Genomic DNA, 23,374 nt, shown 5'->3' with positions numbered 1-23,374 from the left:
GTTGGAGAGAAGATCCTCAAGAATCAAGGACCCGATTCCCTGCAATCACAATTAAATGAGGAGATTAGGAATTAAATTAATTGATTTTTACCTTGTATAGAAGATTAGATTTGGGAGAATGATCTTACACTGGTTTGTAATCTTTAGCCTATAAAGAGGCGTGTAGAATGTACTCATTGGTGTGAATGAGAAAAAACCTATTCCAAAAACCTACTTTTATCATGGTATCAGAGCGGGTCCCCGATTGTGGGCTAAAATTGACTGACCCAGCAGTATAACTGGGCTGAAACCGAAAAAATGACTGACCCAGCAGTATAACTGGGCTGAAAATTTGGGCCAGTGGTCCAACCGATCGGAAAAAAATTGGGCAGATTGTCCAATCGATCATAAAAAAAAAGTCCAACCCCTCCAAGATTCACCTTGAAGGGTTTGAGGGAGAGTATTGGCAATTGAAACATAAAATGAACATAAAAAAATATCCGAGGGTGTTGGCAATTGAAATATAAAATGAACATAAAAAAATATCCCACATCTTTGTACACAAAGAGCTTAATCCACTACATAAGTCTCATGGGCCTCTCCTCCTATCACCAATTAGTTTTAGGATGGAACCCACGGATTTCTATCAAAAATAAAATGAAAGTATTTCCATCCACTTCCTAGAATATTATTCCTGGCTATTTGTTCAAGCAATGAAATTAATGAATAAATTAAGATCTAAAATAAAAATCAGTGATATTATTCCTCACTTTTATATAAATGTGTGATAGAAATTGAATCTCAAATCCCGTCCATCATAATCTTAATTAAAGGTCCGATTTCCATCATGCGATTAGGCGCATATTATCTCTAAAATGTAACATCGAAACTACTAGGAAGTAAAGTGATACTGATTATAATAAAGAAATATTGTTAGTGACGAGTCTTTAATAAGTTGTCTCAAAGCATTCATAAATCGTATCATTATTCTTGTTTTTTTGATATATACACTGTAAATTATTCTAATAAAAACACAAGCTTTTAATTTGTACATGCATATATATCTATATTTTTTAATAAGAATAGATTAGAAATTAAATATATCATTATTGTGTAATTTATACAATAGATCGAAAATGATTGGAAAATTATTTGTGAGAATATCGGTTATCAATTTATATAGGGCTGTAGTCATGATGGTATCGTACAAGAGGCCAATAAGAAATTAAAACAATTGAGGTTAAGAAACATATCTCTATCACAATTGAACTTTATTTCAAGTTGCAAAGAGAACCAAACTTTAATTGGAGTAAATTAAAATTTAATAAGATTCGTGGAGCACTTTAATTGGAGTAAATTAAAATTTAATAAGATTCGTGGAGCACTAAAGGGAGAACCACGTACAGCATTTCCAACAGGTGTGCAATATCGTATTGGATATACCTGAGGTTGATTTGTTACGAAGAAAATAGATAAAATTTCAATAATATATAAATCAAATATTATCCCCTAGAAAATCAATTATTGGAGGCAAATGGTTAATCAGACTAACGTCAGAAATATTTTATTTTGTGTGTTAATTTGAGGGAGATTAGATAGATATTCACTCTACTAAGTACTGTAGTAACTAGTGGCCAAATATTAAGGGAAAGCAATAAGGCGGGCCCACCTAAAACATAAACTTAATGATAAAGAAAGGACCTGTGGTGAATATTAATTGAGTTAGATAAGATTAGGCCCACGTACTTCAAAATGTACGTTATTCATGATGAAAGTAGGCACAGAAAAATGAAAAGAAAAATACTATAGCTTAGAAAATGTGACTTATTTTTTTGTTAGGTAAACTTATTTTAGTATAATATTCTTCAACTTTATCTTAATTCTTTAGAGTATTGAAATCGGAATATTATTACTAACTTATTTTATTGTACGTCTGATTAATTGTGATGCTTTCTTCAAATCTATCATAATCCTTGTAATTTAAAACATAAAAGAGTACTACTAGTATATAGTTAAATTTTCAGTTACATATCGAAGCAGGTTTCATGCATCAGAAACGTGTATAACAAAGACTTGTATACACGTGTCTTCTACTCTTCTTCCTGGATTCACTTTCACTAACAATATTCGGCATGCAGCATGCCATATCACCTTCCTGCCACTCAAAATTTGCTTTCATAAAACTAATTGAATATAAAAGTATAATTATTTTTATAAATTGTATAGAACTTGCAATAATTAAAAATAAGCAAAAACATGATGGAAAGTTTAGGTGACCCTTATTCGTTTCACATATATCTGTGGTCCCGACTAATTAATATACTTCAGATTAATAAAATTAAAATTTAAAACTAACCCTGATTAATTAAATGTTTTAAAACAACTTAACTTGGTGGAAGCGTTTAAAGTTTAAACGACGATTCATGTGCGTTCCAAATTAATATTCGGTCAAACAAATTTCATATTCATGCATCAATATTATTAATACAAGCTAAAATATAAAAACCTATGGAGTGCTAAATTAGAAGGTAAAATACTCGTGCATTTTCCTATAATAAAGAATCTATAACTTCATGTAGTTGGATTAATCCGAAAATAAAGAATCTATAACTTCATCAGTTTTAGAATAAAGAATGAAAATATTTGAATTTATTAATTGTATTTTTAATAACATTCTCCAAAACAAATTCGGGAATTTGTTTAAAATTTTAAAAAATTGTAATTTATTCTCCAGTAAGAAATAAATTAAATAACAATCAATATTGGTTGACAAGATGACTTTGTTGTCTTTGATTATAAGTTTTGACAAAAAAAACAATAGGTGTGTACTGAAGCATGTTTTTGTGATTAAATATGAGCATCCTTCCCCTCTCACTTAATATTATAATGGCAATAATTGAATTCGGACAAAAGTTTATGCGTCAACACAATTTGTTTACATACTGATTAAGTTTTGAAACATAGACAACATAGTAGGAATACGTAGAAGCTTACGTCATGTATCATTCCTCTATGTATATTCAAGAACAACTTGAACAAATTATGAATATAAGTATGAGGTAGATTCCAGCACTTGCGGTGAAATATTTGATTTCGATGATTTAATGAAACATGGCAGTGTAATAAAAAAAAAAGACTATGAAATGTACAGCTTGCATATTAAAGCAAGTCTACAGATTCTTGTATGCATATAGAAACAAAAAAGGTAGATGTAGTGCAATTGTAAACATAAATAAAGTCACGAATTATGCACATCAAATTTTGTCTTAGACGTAGAGTTCCATCACCACCTCCACCGCCCTCTACTACAAGTCCTCAACGGCCAACCGTCCCAATATTATAAGCACAATACTGCCATTTAAATATAAAAATAATTTCAATTATTTGAACCTGATTTAACCCTGGTGGAAATCAAACCAATATCATTGGAGTATAATTAAATTAATATCCAACCAAACAATATAGGTACTATTAGTATACTTATTATCCGACACAAAAATAAATTAAACTGAATAATATGTAGTAGTAGTAGTAGGAGTAGGAGTAGGAGTAGCTAATTGAACAATAAAGAAAAATAGCAATAAAGTCAGGAAAAACAAGGGTATCAAATAATGTAATAAATGAATGTTGTTGAGGAACCTGGAACGAGGACCACCAAAATAAAACAGCTACAAACTGTCATCCTTCCTTGGTCCTACTCCTATATAACACAGTTTCCACAGAGAATATTCCGTCACATATACTCTAATATAAATAAAGGAGCAAACATAAGAATCGCCCCCAAAAACACACACACAAACATCAAACATATAATGTGCGACACCCTCAACAACGACTACCACCTCTGCGAAGAGCTCGGCCGCGGCCGCTTCGGCGTCGTCCACCGCTGCTACTCCCCTATCTCCTCCTCCTCCTTCGCCTGCAAGTCCATCGCCAAGCGCGACCTCTCCTCCGACCCCACTGACCGCCGCTGCCTCGACCTCGAGCCCAAGATCCTCCGCCTCCTCTCCGCCTGCCCCAACGTCCTCCGCCTCCACGACGTCTACGACAACGACGAATATCTCCACATCGTCACCGACCTCTGCGACGGCGGCGACCTCTACGACCGCCTCTCCTCCTCCTCCCCCCGCTTCTCCGAGCGCGACGCCGCCAGGGTCATCTCCCAGCTCATGTCCGCCGTCGCCTTCTGCCACCGCGCCGGCGTCGCCCACCGCGACATCAAGCCAGACAACATCCTATTCGACTCGCGCGGCGGGCTCAAGCTCGCCGACTTCGGCTCCGCGGAGGTGTTCGGGGCGGAGGAGATGAGCGGCGTCGTCGGGACGCCGTACTACGTGGCGCCGGAGGTGCTGATGGGCGGGAATTACGACGAGAAGGTCGATGTCTGGAGCGCCGGCGTCATCCTCTACATGATGCTCGCCGGCGTCCCCCCTTTCTACGGCGAAGGCCCCGTCGAGATCTTTGAGGCCGTGCTGCGGGAGAGGCTGAGGTTTCCGACGAAACTTTTCCGGTCGGTCTCGACGGAGGCGAAAGATCTGCTGAGGAAGATGATCTGCAAAGACGCCTACCGGAGATTCTCCGCTGAGCAAGTTCTCAGTAAGTATCGTTATCTTCTTCGATTTTGGCGGGAAAATCATCCCCAAATGTTGGATTTTGATAATTCTAACATTGCGGAATATTTATGCAGGCCATCCATGGATGATGAATGGAGGAGAGATGGAGGTTTAGTTGAAGCAGAAATGGTATGTAGAGGTGATATCTTATCACAGGCCGGTGAACCGCAGAGGATGGTGTCAAAAATTGGGGGAAGAAGATACAGCTATGCTTCGATAATTAAAAAAAAAGAAAAAGAAAAAGAAACAACATGGTCCGTGTATGTGGACCGTTGGATCTGATGTTGGTGAGGTTTTAGCGACTAAGATGTCAAATTTGGGAGTGGTTTTAATCGTGTTATTGAACACGAAGTCGATATAGAATGACCATGAATCAAATAACCCAAGTTTAGGTGTTTGTTAGTTTGATATCCATATTAAGGGGCGATGAAGAATAGAAGGATGTAAATGTCCTCAAACATACTCCTCTCCTACTAGATTATGTTGTACATTATATTAATATAAATATATGACTCTCGGTGTGCTACTAGTATTGTTGATTTCATGAGCCTCGTTTATTAATTTTATGTGATAATTGATTGATTCATCTACACTACAGTTTCACACTTCAGCAAGGCCCCAATACGGAATTGTAGAGTATTGATATTTGATAAATAAATTAGTTAAATTGTGATATTGATAATTGATAAGTTGATTGCATGTACGGGTGCCAAAGGTGATTATCGGGCCCCGCAAAATCGGTGTCAAGCCACAGCTATCAGTTTGGTAAATAGTATCAAAATTTTATCTAAATAAAGTCTCTTTCTTTCTTTGTCCAAACCACCAAATATGGCCCCACTTTTGGCAAAGCCGCACCATCGAGAGTCGTGTCACGAGTGTCCTCTCTCTCTTAAAAGCATATGAATATATATTTAATTTATAATTTAACATCACCAAATAGCTTAATTAAGTAGTCTTATAATGTAATTATAAGATTTTTAAATTTTAGTTAAAAATAATTATGATTATTAAACTCTAATAACCATTAATTAGCAATGTAGTACTATTACTTAAGTTGTGCCCATTCTTTATGAATGGAAATTGAATTACATGTACATAGCAGGACCACTAGTGAAATAAATTGCATATACACAGTAGGACCACCAACGTAGTAACTTGCATGTACATAGCAGGACCACCAACGTAGCTAGAAAGAGGTGGTCGCGGAAGTTAGATCGAAGGTCTCGTCGTATAACAGTGTTGTTCAGAACATGCTTTTAGGGTATAGAAAGTTTTGATCTAGATCTTTCATTTTGCAAGTTCATATTTTGAGTTATGTATATTTGATATCATTGAATACAACAAAATCTCTTTTAAATTTCGACTATTATACAAGATTGCTTTAGTAGCAATGAGTTTGCTAACAATATAATTAGATTGTTTGAAATTCATTTGTTGGAAAAAACTTTTTAATTTTCGTTTTATTCATATTCTAGCTTGCTAGTGTCTTTTGAATATTTTGCTATACAATTAATATTTTATTTTCTTTTTAATCAATGATTATACTTTGTTCGAAAAGGACAATTTTATTCTAGTAATTAATCAACCAAGTTTGAAATTAGGAGGGAACACGTGGAATCACGAAGCCATCGCACATGAAAAAATGGTGAAATAATTGGGAAAAGCATCCAAATTTGAGATTTGATGCTAAGTATATGGAGTATATTCCCCTTCAAAATAACCTATTTATGATTCTTCATGTCTTCCCATATCATATGTACGCGTTTGTTATTCTATTTTGGCCTTGTTTAAATTTTCAGTACGAACACGGTAGAGGATAAAGACGGCCACTTGTCTTAGTCATTTAAGTTTTGTAGTTCCATAACTAAGACGTATATACTCTCTCCACCCACTAAAAATAGAACTTTTTTCCTTTTTAGTTCGTCCTTTAAATAAAAACTTTTATTTTTAGGAAATTTCATTCTCTCTAATGAGTTAGGATCCATTTTACACTAACACAATTTTTCATCTATCTCTCTCTTACATTACTAATTTTGCATTAAAACTCGTATTATATGAAATGTTTCTATTTTTATGGGAATAAGGAAGTAGTACTACATAGTATTGCAGTAGTACTCCATCCATTACTTTACTTTTATTCATTTTAATTTTAATTACTGTATTTATTATCATTTTTTCTCTTATTTTACTTTTTATTTATTGTAATTATTTGTTTTACTTTACTTTTTATTCATTTTAATTATTTATTAGTATTATATTTTTTAGAATAAGCGTTAAAAATGAAATGTCTTACTACTCTTGAACGGAAGGAATAACATTTATTTATTTTAAACAAGTCGGCACGAGGACAAGAACCTTCCAAAAGCCAAAACAGGGAAAGCACGAAAAAAATAAAAAATAAAGATGGGAACAAGAATCAACTTTAATAAAATTTATATTTATGAATGGGGGCATATTAATGGTATATTCTTTTCAACAGTGTCAAATATATTCCGCTTCCTTCATTTAATAAACGAGGGAAATCGTTAATTTCTCTAGGATTCCAACTTTTGACTTTGAATATGAAAGGAAAAATTATATAGTGTTGCTAAATGCTGAATTCAATCTTGATAAGCAAGCCTAGTTATTCTACAAAGAGTTTGGAGTTAATATAAACAAGTCATGAAAGGTGTATTTTAATTATCAATATCAAGGCTCCATTCAATTATCTGGTCAAATTATGCATTATCAAAGAGTTGAATAATTCTATCAGAGCACAAATTTCTAATACGGAGTATTAATTGTTTCCTTTGCATGGATGTAAAATTGTAAACATTCAACATATTTGCATTATTCGGTGTATTGAGGCCTACATGTATGGTAATACACAAGCAAATTTGATGGGCCACAAGGCTAACTGGGCCCATGATATGTGGCCCAAACCTATGGACTTCATATTTTCACGTCCAGTTTTTGGTGTCGGGCTTTTATGGTTTATCTTAACTCCACAATATGCAGAAGGAAAAAATCAAATTAATTTTGCTTGTGCATGATTTAATCTTGTGTAATTTATGAATAGATGTATAAAATTTGGTGAGATTTGACACTGGAATTATGGTGCAAATATAGATAACTCGTTTTGTCATTTTGAAACGTTAAATAATATAGTACATCCTCCGTTTCATAATAAGAGTTTTGTTGTGTCATTTCGGTCTGTCCCACAATAAGAGTCGTATTTCACTGTTTTGTTTTGCCATTTCGGTCCGTCCCACAATAAGAGTCGTATTTCACTTTTACCATAAATGGTAAGTATATCTCACATTCCACCAACTTATTCCACTCGCATTTTTTTTATAAAACTAATACTCTCTCTGTTCCCTCATAATTGAAGCAAAACATTTTGGCACGGAGTTTAAGAAAAGAATGATGAGTGTGTTAAGTAAATAGATAAAAAAAGTAAGAAGGAGAAAAATGTAGAGAGAATAAAGTAGAGAGAATAAAATAAGAGAGAGTAAAGTAAGAAATAGAAAAAAGTTACTACTATATATGGAAATCACTCAGCTATGAGAGAACTTTCCGAAATGGAAAAATGACTCAACTATGAGGGAACGGAGGGAGTATATATATAAGTGTCACTCATATCTCACAAATTTTTTCAACTTATTTTTCTTTACATTTTTTAAAACTCGTACCATAATCGAATATGACTCCTATTGCGAGACATGAGTACTATTTATTGTAATTTATACTATATAGAAGTGGACCCCACAGTACAAACTTGTTATTTGCACATTCTATTACTCCCTCCGTCCCAACTAAGTTCAGTCACAACTTTGCTTTAGGGCACGAAGATTAAGAAATTGTGTTAAAAAGTAGGAGATATGAATAAAGTAGAAAAGATAAAAAGAGAGTAAAAAAGGTGATGGAATAAAGTAAGGATGATTCGATGATTTGTTTTTTGTCAAAAAAAGGAAATGACTCAACTTAGTTGGGACATTTAAAAAAAATACGTATAAAGCTATATACGTATAAAAATGAGTCTCATATTCTATTATTTTTTTTTTCAAGAGTCAGAATAATTTCTTAAAACACATATAAAATCAAAATGAATAATTTAATAGTAGACGGGTGGGAATATTTATTTTATATTTTTAGTGTTTTTTAAAAAAATAAAGAGATTGATGACATATATGCATTCGTAATCCAATCGGTTACATCATTCCACTTGGGAAGATTAGTATTTGCAGAAGTCAAATGAGAAATTTTTCAACATTGGGGTCATACTGACCAACAAAATACAAGAAACTCAGGTCCCACCAATAATTGAATCCTTTGATTCTACTTAAAATGCACCCTGTCATATCATTCAACTCCCATTTCAATCAGGTCAACACAAACATTACCATGAATTATGAGCTTGGTTATAAAAATTAAATACAGATCAGTAATTCAAACGAATTGCAGAACTGATACGACCTGTGTACACCATATTTTAATAGTGCTTGTTTGTCACAGTACAAGTGCCATATATATTTCAAAAATCAGGATTTAACATAAAAAAATATAATATTTTATGTAAATAATATTTTCATTTTCATAGCTTGCATGGCACCGTACCCTGTCCAGTTGGCAAATAAAATAAGTAAATAAATATCTCACATGTTGAAAGAGCTAAAAAATATTATCAACAATTGTTTCTAAGTTAAAATTTTATGCACTTTTATTACGACATCTGAGACTACGGATTGTGATATATACCAACCCAAGTATATTTTGGTTGAACTATATAATGCTCCAATAGAAAATTGCATGAACTTTTATTATAAGAGTATTATAACAGATTGTTGTTTCTGGATTGTCAAATAATTATCTTAAATATACGATTGATAATCAGCAGTATATATCTAACCTTCAAATTAATTCAGTAAAGTTCAACCCTTCTTCATGCATTATAAAAATTGTAGTACTCCACATTTTAGAAGAGAAGAAAATAGGAGGGAAATTAAATGACACTCCTAGTATCATTACATCATACATATATTTAAACAACCTAAGGAAGCACAATGGATCAAAAATGTATTGTCTTTCACAGTAATCGATTCAAATATGAAATTGTTTAGAGCATATATATATATATAGTTAATAGTAATAAGGAGAAGTTGAATTTTCAGACAAAGCAAGCAACTCCTCCAAATAATCCGACCCCAAATCCTCCAAAACCACGACCTCCTTCTCGGCCGCCTGCTTCTCCTCCTCCTTCTTCTTCCGCCCCGCCGACTTCCTCTGTATGGAGTGGCGCCTCTTGAGCGCCAGCACCGGCGAGCAGCCCTCCTCCACCTCGCCGCTGTACCCCATCTCCCTCAGCGACTCCCACACCACCTCCGCCGGGTAATTGAGCACCGCCGCCGCCCCTCGCATTGCGAAGGCCGCCTGGTCGTAGGCCAGCGCCGCCTCCTCCGCCGTGTCGAACGTCCCCAGCCACACCCTCACGCTGTTCCTCGTCGAGTCCCTTATCTCCGCCGCGTACTTCCCCCACGGCCGCTTCCTCACTCCCCTGTACATCACCTCCTCCGCCGCTGTCTCCGTCGCTCCCTCCTCCAGAACACCGTAGAGGAGCATCTCTTGAGAATCGTCTTCGTTGAAAGGCAGACTGCCGCCAAACGACGACGTTTCAGGAGAAAATGTGGAGGACGAATATTGGTAATGATAATTGGCTGAATAATCCATGCTATCTAGGTCGGAGTTAAAAGAAATGTGTTTAGTGTGAGGGATTTCGATGTATGTATAAATAGAGAATGTGGAATTAAAAAAGTTTGAATTTCGTAGTCGTAGGTTTGATCAGTCTTGTTAAGACAAGTGGGATTTGGTCGTATCGTACTGGTTTTGAGCTGCTGTGGGATTTATATAGAGGCGGGAAGATGTGGCAATCAAATGAAGAATAATTTAATACTAATAATAATAATAATATGTAGGGCTAAGAAAGGGATGTTTATATTATGAGCATTTTATTTGAGATTTTAGAGCTATAACATTGTGTGCACGTGGGTCAAAGCGCACGGCGGCGTTATTCTTTTCCAGTGACGTCATTAAAAAGATTTTTACACCATAAAATATAATACTAGTGGATATATACTACTATGACTTAGGAGTGATGGTGGATTTAAATTAAAGTTTAATTTAATGTTTTATATGCTTGGTATTGAATTTGGTTTATAAGGCCACCCGCAAAGCGTTACGCGGGTGGCTCGTAACCCGTCACCGGGACGAGACGGCGGCGAGACGCGTTGCAGCGTCTCGTCTCGTCCCTAGCCCGCCGAGCGTCCGGTCCTGCTGAGACGAATGGCGAGCCGTCTCGCCATGCGCTCGCGCGACGTGGCGCGCTGCGACGCCATGCGTGACGCCCACTCGCTGGTCCGCGAGTGGGCATCGTCACGCTGATGCAATAAATTATTTTTTTAAATTCGAACTTAAAAAAATAAAATAAAATAAAAAATCAAAAAAATGATAATATTACCGTTTTTTTGACCGTTTTTTCTTTTTTCTTTTTATTTTTTTACTCTATAAATACTCCTAATTCATCCTTATTTCACACACAAATACACATCTATTCTTCCCAAATCATATACATTTCCTCTCCAATTTTAATCTAACCTCTCATCACAAAATGTCCAGCGACGGAAACTCTGGCGGTGGCGGCTCCGACGGGTTTGACATCAATGCGCTCGGCGACTGGGGGGCATGTACAATGTCCTGGGTGGTTGTTCCGGTTCGTCGACACCGGGCAGCCAGGGTTCGGCGACGCCGGGGGGTACCAACCACCCCATTTTGATGTGGATGCATACGCCCGTCCCTCCGCCCCGAGGTATTCGCAGGGATTATCCCAGATTCGGGAGGATTATTCGATTGAACCCACTCCGGAAGGAGGCCTAGGCGGTGGAGGAGGCCGAGGCGGTGGAAGCTCCAGGGCGAAGGCGAAGGCGGACGAGGAGGAGGAGGTGGAGGATCTAGGCCGGCATCCGTACAGCCCCAAGGAAACGTTGGCTGTGTACAACGCCTGGATCAGCGTCTCGTACGATCCCATCGTCGAGAATCAACAATCTCGGAAGTGCTTCTGGGAAAAGGTCACCGAGGCCTACCATGAGATTAAGCCGAAGGGGTCCCGCCGCCGCACATTTAAGATGCTCTAAGCTCACTTTGACCGAGTCGACAGAGAGGTCAAAAAATTCTGCGCCATCTACAAGAGTGAAGCGCCTCATTACCAAAGCGGAGCCACGGGAGCCGACATTCTGAGGCCGGCTTTGTGAGTCTACTTCGACGACACCGCCAAATAATTCAAACATGTCGATGTTTGGGAGGTCGTTAAAGACGAGGAAAGGTGAGTTGGCAGTGTCTGGTCCAGCTCGGGCTCGACCTCGAAGCGCACAAAGCACACGGCGGGTGGCCAATACTCGTCTAGTGAGGGTGGTTCGGGCAGCGCCGCACAAGAGTTTGCCTCGCAGGAGGTTGAGGGAACGACAGACGATGTCGGGGGTCCTCCCGTGGGCGCCGTCGGCCGCAAGGGAGAAATGCGGCGAAGGCGGCTAGAGGGAGGAGGGGCCGAGCCAAATCAAGCCAGGCGGGCTCGGTCTCGGGGCACCCTCGAACTCCCTAATGTCCATGTACATGACCGCCACAATGACGGACACTTCCCGCATGACGCCTCCCTAATACTAAGCCTATCTTGCCGGAATTGAGTTTATGGCAAGATAACTTGGTATTCCGCCTCCAGGTGGCTTCAGTGCAGCTCCACCGCCTTCGGGGGATGATTCGCCGGCGGAGTAGTTTTTTTTATTTTCTATAAAATTGTATTTTAAATTATGTAATTTTATTTTTTTAGGATTTTAATTATGTGTTTTTTTTTTAAATTTTAAGTTTTATTTTTATTTTATGTTGTAATTTTATTTTATTTAATGAAGTATGTTTTTTATTAATTGAATTTGTTGAAAATAAAAACAAAAAATGAAAATGAATGAATAGTAATTTAAGAGATGGTTAAGAGACGGATAAGAGATGGAGGGTTGCAGGTTTTGTCCCTTAGAGCATCTCCAATGGCGGACGTCCGGTCGGACATCCGCGACTGGCGACCGGGACGTCCGCCATTGTGGCGTGGCAAGTAGGATACGGACGTCCCGTAAGGACGTCGGATGTCCTCGGACGTGCGGGCGACAGGAGGGTGGACGTCCGCCATTGTGGCGTGGGTCGGACGTTCGGGTCGGACGTCCGATATATATATATTTTTTAAACTCTATATATACGTAAATTTTCCCGTTCGTATTCGTGTTGAAATTTTATTTCCGTAAACGTGAATTGCTTTATTTGTGAATTTGTGATTTTTTTTTATTGCGGGAAGTCCTAGTGGGAAGGGTGATGGGAAGCGCGGATTGTGCAGGGGAAGTCCTAGTGACGTGGCAGGAGGTGTTTTTTAGAAGTCCTAGTGGATGTCCGAGTGGAACATCCGGGCATTGGAGATGCTCTTAGTTAAGAGATGGAGTAAAAAGTGCAGTGAGACCCAAGAATAGTAATTTAAGAAACTGTTAAGGGACGGATAAGAGACAGTGTCGCAGATGGCCTAAAAGGACATGGTACAGTTGAGGGAGCTGCATAGAGACAGTTTGGGTTAATTTAAAATTCAAAATCACCAAGTATTCGTCTTTATGTTTGTGTATTAAACTTGCTTAGTGTTGTTCATTTCGTTTAGTAATGCATATATCCTCGCACGTGAGCACATAATTTATTTTTCCATTGTGAATTTAACTAGAAAATGGTCCATGAACTTTAATTTGCACATTTGTGGTTTTGTACGGCTGTACCTCAAAGAATTAGAGAATTTATCTCAAATTATTAGGCATAATCACAATAGTATTAAAAATTTGAACAATGACAAATTAAGTTTTAATAATTTGACACTGTATTTTGCATATAATTTTGAGAACAACACTTTACGTGTGAAGATATTTATACAAAAATGGAGAAAATGCGTACATAATCCCTCTCCGGAATATTTAAGGTGTCAATCATGCTGGTTGATTTATTATTGGGTCAGCTTGATAACGACCTAACCCAATAAGATCTAATCTAAACCAAATATGTTAAGAAAATTTTCAACTCGAACATGAACACAATCTGTTTCCTTCAAACCCAAACATGACATGAACCGTTAGCGATAAGATGTATTATGGGTTGACAATTGACATGGTATAATAAAAATCGAGATCTTATATGCATAAACCTAGAGAATAAAAATAAAGTACTACTAGTTATTTTTTTTAATAAAAATAACAATACAATGATATTTTTAATGGTTTATCCGGACCAAATTTAACCCGAAATTATCAGGTGTTTAATGAGTCAATTCAATAAGAATAGAAAATCAATAAGACTCGATCAAAACCTATTAAACTTTTGTGTGTTAATGTCGAGTTTTCGTATAGTGCTCGTTATGTGTCCTTCCATCAGATGAATATTGGATTTAAAATGTTGGCGGTAATTAAAATATCAGTTTGATTAAACTTGTCCACTCTCGCAAGAAATGACGTTCTATGGTTAAAAATAAATTAAAATAAGATGAATTGATGGTAAAATAAAATGATTTGATGAGTGAATTTGTGGTGGTTTGACCATGTGATGGCCACAATTTTGCTATCGCCTATTACTATTTGTGGTCAAAAGTTTTGGAATGATGCATATGATGATGGTAATTGATGGCCACGTAACGGCTAAAACTGTATATTTATTTTTGTATTTACTTTTACTTTCTCTTTCACATCGGATTGGATTAATTAACCAGTGTGAATCAGACAACCGAGATTAAAATATTTAATTCCACGTAATAACTCTATGTTTGCAAAAGCAATCATGGAATTTTAGCCTTTTGATTTAGTGATTTAGTGCGTGATTATAATAATCATAGGTGAGTAAGTGTACAATTTGGATAAATGATGTATATAATAAGCTTGTGCTCTTCGTCCTATTATCTCACACTTTTTTGAACTAGGAAAATGAGAATTGAACCTCTAGTTATATCTCTTTTTTATATTCACTCTCAACGATAATCTGGTCATAAGAATTGAACCTCTACTTATACATATTTTCATATTCACTGTCGTCGTGCATTATTTTTAAAAGCTATTTTTTCCATATGCAAGAGTGTCTAGACATTTTCAAAATAAAAAGAAATTAATCATAATTAATGCAACAAGTGGGCTAAAATTCAAATCTAATATTTGACCAATAAGAGCCAGTATTCAGCTCACTCCTTTTGCTCTATATTTAAAGTATAGAGCATATTGATAGAGATTTGGGAGGGTGCATGCACCAAAATCACATTCATTTAACATGTGAGTGCGAAATTTAATGATACAATATTATCTTCTTTTAGTTATTATTAAAGATGATTCTGATTGGCTGCAAAATGTTGATAGGACCTATTGGATTCTTATACATTAGGACTACAGATATATAGAAAAGAACTCCTTAAAAACTTTACCGACAATCTTACACTAAGTATTCAGACCCTTTACTTTGCAATTATTTATTCAAAGAACAACTTATTTTTTCTTCATAACATTTGAAAATAGTTTAAGAAAAATAATTGATAAATATAGGGTATAGTATACCATTCATTAATGACAACAAGAGAGTTAATTCAATGGGATAATATATGTAGCCATGTATGTCCAAAAATTAACTGAGAAAAAATGCAGAACTAGACTTTTCTTTTAGGCCATCCACAACGTTGTTCCTATACCGTTCCTATACCGTTCCTTAAACCACTATTTGAGGGCCCCACTATACTTTTTTACTCCATTCCTTAACTAAGGAACGGAACCTGCAACCCAACCCTCCGTTCCTTAACCGTTCCTTAAATTACTATTCATTCAATTTCATTTTTTTTTATTTCCAACCCAATTCAATTTAAATAAACACACTTTAATAAAAAAAAACACACTTTATTAAAAAACACACAACATTAAAAAAAATTTCAACTTAAACTTAAAAAAAATAAAAAAAAGCACACAATTAAAATCCTAAAAAAATAAAAAACACAAAATAAAAAACACACAATTAAACGTGGGAAAATAAAAAAACTACTCCGCCGGTGAATCATCTTCCGGAGGCGGTCGAGGTTTAGGGGGAGGAGGAAGACCAAGAATTCCTGCCATATGCACAATTCCGTTCCACCAGGCCGTGAATTGGGCGTACGAGAAGCGGGAAGTGTCCGCCATTGTGGCGGTTATGTACGCCACCATAAGTGTGTCCGAGCCTCCCCGCGAGCCCAATTTCGAGGCCGACTGGCTTGATTCGCCTCGGCCCTTCCTCGCTCTAGCCGCCTTCACCGCCTTCGTCCCTTGCGGCCGACGGCGCCCACGGCTGGATCCCTCGTATTCGTCGGGCGTTGGATCCCCCGTACCCCCAAACACCTGCGGTTCACCCTCGCTGGCCTCACCGGTGTCACCAAACGAGTAGTTGCCGCTCGCCGTGTGCTTCGTGCGCTTTGAGGTTGAGCCCGAGCTCGAGCGGACACCGCCGGCCCACCTTTCCTCGTCCTTTACGAGCTGCCAAATATCAACATATTTGAACTGTAGACCGGTGTCCTGGTAGAAGACGCGCAAAGCCGCCCTCAGAATGTCGGCGCCCGAAGCTCCGCTTTGGTAGTTCGCCGCTTCAGCCGAGTAGATGCCGCAAAATTTTTTGACCTGTGCGTCGACTCGGCCAAAGTGAGCACGGAGCATTGTATATTTGCGCTTCCGGGCCCCTTTCGGCTTAGTCTGGTGGTAGACATCACGGACCTTTTCCCAGAAGTACTTGGCGGCTTGTTGATTCCCGACGATGGGATCGTACGAGACGGTAAGCCAGGCGGTGTACACCGCCTTAGTTTCTTCGTTGTTGTACGGATGTCGGCCCAGGTCCTCCAGTTCCTCCTCCTCGGGTGCCTCAGACGCAGCCCTAGAGCTTCCACCGCCTCGCCTTCCTCCCTGGGTGGGTTCAACGGGGATATCCTCCCGAATCTGGGACAAACCCTGAGAAAGCCGCGAGCCGGGTGGTCGAGCGTAGGCATCCACATCGAAAGTGGGTGGTTGGTACCCACCCGGCGTCGCCGACCCCTGGGTGCCCGGCGTCGACGACCCGAAACCACCAAGTGTGTTGTACATGGTCTCCCAATCGCCGAACGCGTTGAGATCCCACCCACCGGAGCCGCCACCGCCGTAATTCCCGTCGCCGGACATTTTGTGAAGGAGATTGAAATAGAAAATTGGAGAGGAATTGATGTTGGTTTAGGAAGAGTAGATGTGTAGTTGTGTGTGAAATGTAATAAATTAGGTGTATTTATAGAATAAGAAAATAAAAATAAAAATAAAAAAACGGTAATATTACCGTTAAAAAAAATATTTTAAAAATCAATTTTTTTTTTAAAAAAATTAATTATTGCGTCATCGCTGACGTGTCCCACTCGCGGGCCGGCGAGTGGAAAGCACGCACGAAGCGGGGAGAGCCACGTCGCCCCAGCGCGTGGCGGCACAAGCCGTGCCGCGTTCCGTGCCGTCGGCACCCGGAACGGAATGGGAGCGGAATGGTGCGCCGCAACGCGTTCCGCGGCGAAACCGTTCCGGCGGAACGGCACGCGTTGCGGGTGCCCTTAGGTCAATTACAATTTACAACACGTAATATTGGTCAATTCAACTTGGTCAAGTTATGGGACATGAAGATTACTTAATTAGTTATTTATGAAAATTAATGCGTAAATATTCAGGAATTTCGCAACTCGTATATGAATTTTGGCTTCTCATGAATGAATAAATTACATAATAAAAACACTCTGCTAATTATTTAAAATATTGTAAAGATGTACAATTCCTAATACGATTGCCATTATACTTATTTACTTATTAAATACTCTCTCTGTCGTTAAAGTCATATTCCTTTTTAGTATGTCCCAACTAAAATGAGTCATTTTTTTTGGCAAAAAATAAAACATCTAGTCACTCTTATTTTAATACATTATCTATTTTATTCTCTTTTTATCTTTCATATTTTATTCATCTCTCATATTTTTTAACACAATTTTTTAATTTTATATTCAAAAATTTTGGCTGAACTTAGTTGAGACATAAGGAGTAATTATTATTATCTTCAATGTCTCCATCTAATTAATGACAGTTTTGAGTCTTTTGACCAACTTGAAAGATGGTCAGCATATTCGGGAAGATTTTGAAATTCTTCCGAAGTTCAAAGTTTGGTAGTCAAAAGTTCTAAAATATGAATTAAAATAAAGTAATAAAATAGTGGGAGATTTGAATGGTATTGGATCCACTAAATATGATTGGAACTTTCTCATTTATTTTGTCTGCCCTTCATATAGCATATCAAACATTAAAGTGGTCTCAAAGTAGTTATATAAAATCAAACAAGGTGATCATTTAATCCAAACTTTGTTGCAAATTAGACAATTGAATACAAAGTTTTCCTAAGTTAGTGCACGTGTGGTGATCAATTCAAAATGGTGTATCATAAAAAGTGATATTTTGACCAAAATCGACAAAGTTGATTCTTGGGGCAAATTATCCAAATATCATTTATTTTGGTTAAATTTTGATATGTCCTATAGTTTTAAATTAATTATAAAAATTATGAATTTTAATATTTTTTTCTCTATTTTTTCATGTAATTTGATGAAATTGTATTTAAATTGACATCAAAAATTCAACGAAGGCAATACAACCTATGAATTTTATCATTTGCCTCAACACATAACAAATTAATTAATTATATCATAAATAGTAAATCAAGTTTATTGTCATAGGAAATTTAGGGGAAAAATACTATTAAAATTAATTGTTTTTACCACTGATTTTCGAATTGAGGATTAACCACCAAAATCTTAATTTTATCATTTATGTTATGTCCATATGGAATGTTTAGATGAGGAGTGGAGTATATATTCTATAAACATGGTAAAAATAAAAAGGTAAATATAACCTAAGGTCGTCGGTTTTACAGTACAAACCAGCGAGTAGGATGGCATCAAATTATGACTCAAATAGATACGCATCAACCCAATAAAAGTATCACTATTCTCGAAAGAAATTGTTTATTTTTTGCTACATCTTGTTAGATAGAGAGGTAATTTATTTTGGTGTTTCAATTAATCCAATTTGTAAGTTGGATTATCTTGTTCAAACTCTGTTTGAGTAGGCCATGAAATGATAAAATAATTTAGGTCTAGGCTTCTTATGTAATCTACTGCTACAGTTGTTAGAGGTGGGCTTTTGGGCTTCCAAAGCCCAATAATTTTTTAAATAAGTTTGGGTATTATGTTAAATAGTAAATGTTTGCGTCCAAAATCTAATCTTCTTTATTCGGCCTCATTGCCCATTGGTATTCAATATGTTTATGTTTATCATTATACTCTATACATATCCCCATATACTTTTTTGTTCGTCTCTGAAAAGTATGAACTTTCTAATTTTAAAAAATTCAAACAACATATTACCTTTGCACATTATTTTATTTACAACTTATATCATTACTATTAATATCTTAAATTTTGGACTCCACACTCCACTAACATTATTTTCACTACCATTTCTCTCCCTCTTTCTTATTTTTTCCCTTATTTATTATCAATACCCGTGTCGAATCCACGGTTCATACTATTTGGGGGACGGAGGAAGTAGTTTTTACGGACTTAAAATAAAATTTGGATGTTGTAAATAAGTGGCTGAATTAGCATTTATTGAGATAATTTTAATGGGGCCACATGAGTAGCATTTATGAGATGAAGATAATATTTATGAATATAAGTAATTAATATAATTTGTTATAAATATTATTCAATTTGAGGTAATTTTCTATGAACATTATTTGGATGTGAGTTTCAGTTTGAAGTTTTAATAAATATAATTAACGAATATTTTTTACATTATTTCTGCATGATTTATAACTATTGAAAAAAATGAATGAATAAGTTGTGAAGGGCGAGGAATTGGAAGGGTGGTGGACCTGGTGGTAGTGGCAACGAATTTGATTGAGCGATTGCTCGTGAAATCGAGATGTATAAAAGAAAATTAGAGATAGCTCATATCAGAGGGGTGATAGTGAGAGAAATGGGCTGGGGTGCCCGACTTTAAATAGGGTTGATTATGGACAAAATAACACAGGACTAAAATATCTTAATTATTAAAATAAAAAAAAAAAAATAAAACGATTAAAAGTGGGTAGGAGTAGTACTATCTGAAAAGAGACACATATCAAGATTAGTTGGGATGGAGAGACCATATAAAAATCCTCCCGGAAGAAAAAACTCAAACAATTAGAAGTCACAGAAATAGGTTAATACAATTTTAAATTAGTTTTAATGATATACTAGGTCTTATTAGTAGTAATAAAAAGCAGTAGAAACTAGAGAAAATGATACCATTATCATATTTGGAGAAGCGTAAGTAAATAGCGGTAGAGATCACCTAAAACATTTCCTAATACATTTTCTACTGCACAAATAAAAGAGTACATGAATAGTCTCTATAGTACTTAAAAAAGTAGACTAGATTTTCAACTTTCATGCATAATACATCTCCTACTAAACTAGTCTAAGACAAATTATTCTTTTGTATTTAAACATCATTTTAATACTCACTGTTGTTTGCTATATTAGCATTTTCAGCAAACACGTCAGTTTCAATTTGATGAAAAGGTAGAGAGAAAAATCATAACTCAAAATTCATATATTTAGATTAAAAAATAAAAGGTAAAAAAAACAAAATGTAATGAAAGTTAATGTATTTAAAAGCACATAGAAATAGGTTAATATGATTTGAATTTAGTTTTAATGAGATAGGTCAAGTAAAGAAAATAGGTCCTAATACAAGTAAAAAAGCAGGAGAAACTAGAAATATGATTATCATATATGGAGATAGTAACTAATAGTGGGATATAGTTATACTACTTTGATGGACTTAAAATAATGTTGCCTCCGCTGCATGATTGTGTTATCGTAAATAAGAGACCATCCAATCCAAGTAAGCTAGGATATTTGTTCAATTCCATCACAATACTCAGATATTTTTCCAAGCAGAGTAGTAAATTAGTACATTAGCAAAGAGGATAACGTTTCCCCCTATCAATCTATCTATCCATCACGATAGTGTCCGTCGCCGCCCCTAAACCCTTCCTCTCCACCCCCTTCCTCCCCCACCTCCACCTCCCCCTCCCCTCCCTCCCTCCACAAGTCCCCTCCCAAACCCCTCTCCAACTACAACCAGAGGCAGCCGCCGCAGCAGGAGGTCTACCAGCCCTACCGCCCTCCGCCTTCTCCCCTCCCCGCCCGCTACCGCAACCTCGACACCATGGCTCGCCTCGACATCCTCGCCAACCGCCTCGGCCTTTGGTTCGAGTACGCCTCCCTCATCTCAGAGGGCTTCATCTCCACCACCCTCAAGGAGATCACCGGCATCGCCTCCATCGAGCAGAACCTCCTCGTCGTCGCCAACCAGGTCCGCGACTCCCTCGTCGAGGCCACCGATGCCGACACCGTCTCCTACTTCAACAACCCCGGCTCCCCCGAGATCCTCTACGAGATCCGGATTCTCAACACGCCTCAGCGCGCCGCCGCGGCTCGATTTATAATCAGGCACGGATTTGACGCCAAAAAAGCGGAGGAATTGGCTAGGTCGATGAAGGATTACCCTCGCCGCTTCGAGGAGAGAGGCTGGGAGTTTTTTGATGGAAATATCCCTGGGGATTGCTTGGCTTTTATGTTTTTCCGGCAGGCGCACGAGCATAAATAGGCGTCGTCCCCGGATTGGACTATACAGGCTTTGGAGAAGGCTCTGGAGATGGCTGAGACGGAGCGGGCTCGGCTGAGAGTGCTCGAGGATTTGGAAGGGAAGGAGGATGAGGATTCAGTTGAGGATGAATTGGCACAGGCGCTGCGCGTGCCGGTGGTTCGGCTGGTGTACGGGGAGGTGGCGGAGTCGACTTCGGTGGTTGTGCTTCCCGTGTGCAAGGCGGAGGGGAGGGAGGTGGAGCTGCAGGAGGCGCCGTGGGAGTGTGGAATGGGAGGGAATTTCGGGATCGTGGAGGCCGAGAAGAGCTGGAGTGGGTGGGTGGTGTTGCCGGGATGGATGCCGATAGCAGGGCTAAACAGGGGAGGAGTGGCGGTGAGGTTTGATACGGCTAAGGGGGTGCTGCCGTGGAAGGATAAGAGGAAGAATTTGGATGAGGAGATATTGGTGGTGGTGGATAGGGGCCAGAAGGAGGTGGAAGCGGAGGATGGGTTTTATCTGGTGGTGGGCGGTGGCAATGGGAGCGGCACCGAGGCCTTGAAGGTGGAGAGAGGCGTCAAGTTGAAGGAAACAGGGGTGGAGAAGAGCCTCGGCATGGTGCTCTTGGTGGTCCGGCGCCTAGAGACGACGTTGAAGATAAATTGGTTGATGACGACTAGGTGGTATGAGATTTCATTTTTTGAAGGGGTGTCATAGCTTTGCAAGATAAGATAGATATCCATATTGTTTTGTAAAACAATGAAACCTTGTTACCACTTACAAGTGATGATAATCAAAGGAAGCTTATTGCTACCAATTTACATACAAATCCTAATAAATTAATCTTCAACAATCTGACCACAATCCTCAATCAACGGTGGAGGGCGTCCCAGCATCCCAGCATCGGAGCCAACTTTTTCCATCTCCTTGACTAGGTTATAGCCATCCACAACTTCCCCAAAACCCGACATGCTTCCCATCGAGCCACGAGGTCGTTGCTGTGGTGATGAAGAATTGGGAGCCATTGGTGTTTTTACCAGCATTTGCCATGGAGAAGAGGCCTGGCTTAGTGTGCTTTAGAGTGAAATTCTCATCGGCAAACTTGGCTCCATAAATGGATTCTCCGCCAGTCCCGTTGCAACGAGTGAAATCACCGCCTTGACACATTAACTTATTAGGGATGATCCGATGAAATGTAGATCCTTTGAAATGCAGTGGCTTCCCGCAAGATCCGATTCCTTTCTCGCCAGGGCACAGAACTCGGAAGTTCTATGCGGTTTTTGGGGTGGTGTCGGCAAAGAGCTCCATCACAATGCGTCCAGTTTTCGCTTTACCGATCAAGATGTCAAAGAAAACCTTCGGATTCTTCATTCTGATCATGAAAGAGATATTTCACAAATGAATTTGTTGATTTAGGAATTTTATAGAGTATAACACAATCTAATCGCATAAAATATCAAGCAGTGGCAAAACAACATTCTCCAAACTATCTAGGATAATCCTAAAACGATCTCAGATGCTCGATTCGAGAGTACATTATTCTCTAGAATGCAGAGATAACGATAAAAAGGTGTACAACTCAATCGCATGTGCAAATTGTACAGGAAAATGAAAATCAAATAACATTTCAAATCCATTACTATCAACGAAAAACAATGAAAATCCAATGAAACCCACAATTTAAAGATGTATATCGAGTAAAAATCCTCCAGATGATGCGATACAGATAAAGACGATAAAAAGTTACAGGACAACATTTAATGTCGCACAATTATTGAGCTCCATAGGCTTTCAATTTATGCCCTTCGATCTGTGCTTCGCTCTCTTAATACTGAAACGATAACAACGTATAATTAGCCTACAAGAAGAGAGTTTGAATTACCTGAGAGTGAAGTTTGAGACAAAAATGGGAAGGAAGATGATGACAACTGACAAGTGAGGACTCGAATGTTATATACATATACAGGAGGCGACGGCAATGGCTGCGCCATGAATTTGGGTTTA

General features: G+C 37.9%; 2 protein-coding genes and 2 pseudogenes across 2 annotated transcripts; 2 read left to right on the top strand and 2 right to left on the bottom strand.

Moving 5' to 3' along the window:
• Positions 1–3,740: 3,740 nt before the first annotated feature.
• LOC121749540 (phosphoenolpyruvate carboxylase kinase 2-like) lies at positions 3,741–5,121 on the top strand. The gene is made up of 2 exons (XM_042144108.1): positions 3,741–4,575; positions 4,667–5,121. Exons 1-2 carry the CDS (start codon positions 3,792–3,794, stop codon positions 4,705–4,707), a joined length of 825 nt encoding a protein of 274 aa, XP_042000042.1. The 5' UTR covers positions 3,741–3,791; the 3' UTR covers positions 4,708–5,121.
• A 4,423-nt stretch (positions 5,122–9,544) lies between these two features.
• Positions 9,545–10,432, bottom strand: LOC121749551 (ethylene-responsive transcription factor 1B-like). Its single transcript, XM_042144120.1, has one exon. It carries the CDS (start codon positions 10,296–10,298, stop codon positions 9,711–9,713), a length of 588 nt encoding a protein of 195 aa, XP_042000054.1. The 5' UTR covers positions 10,299–10,432; the 3' UTR covers positions 9,545–9,710.
• A 10,082-nt stretch (positions 10,433–20,514) lies between these two features.
• Positions 20,515–22,199, top strand: LOC121785766 (annotated as a pseudogene).
• LOC121749530 lies at positions 22,085–22,741 on the bottom strand (annotated as a pseudogene).
• Positions 22,742–23,374: the final 633 nt, after the last annotated feature.

Source organism: Salvia splendens, chromosome 1 (assembly GCF_004379255.2).
Source record: "Salvia splendens isolate huo1 chromosome 1, SspV2, whole genome shotgun sequence".
Taxonomy (NCBI): domain Eukaryota; kingdom Viridiplantae; phylum Streptophyta; class Magnoliopsida; order Lamiales; family Lamiaceae; genus Salvia; species Salvia splendens.
The sequence above is the reverse complement of the archived record's forward strand: the minus strand, read 5'-3'. Positions and strand labels throughout refer to the sequence as shown.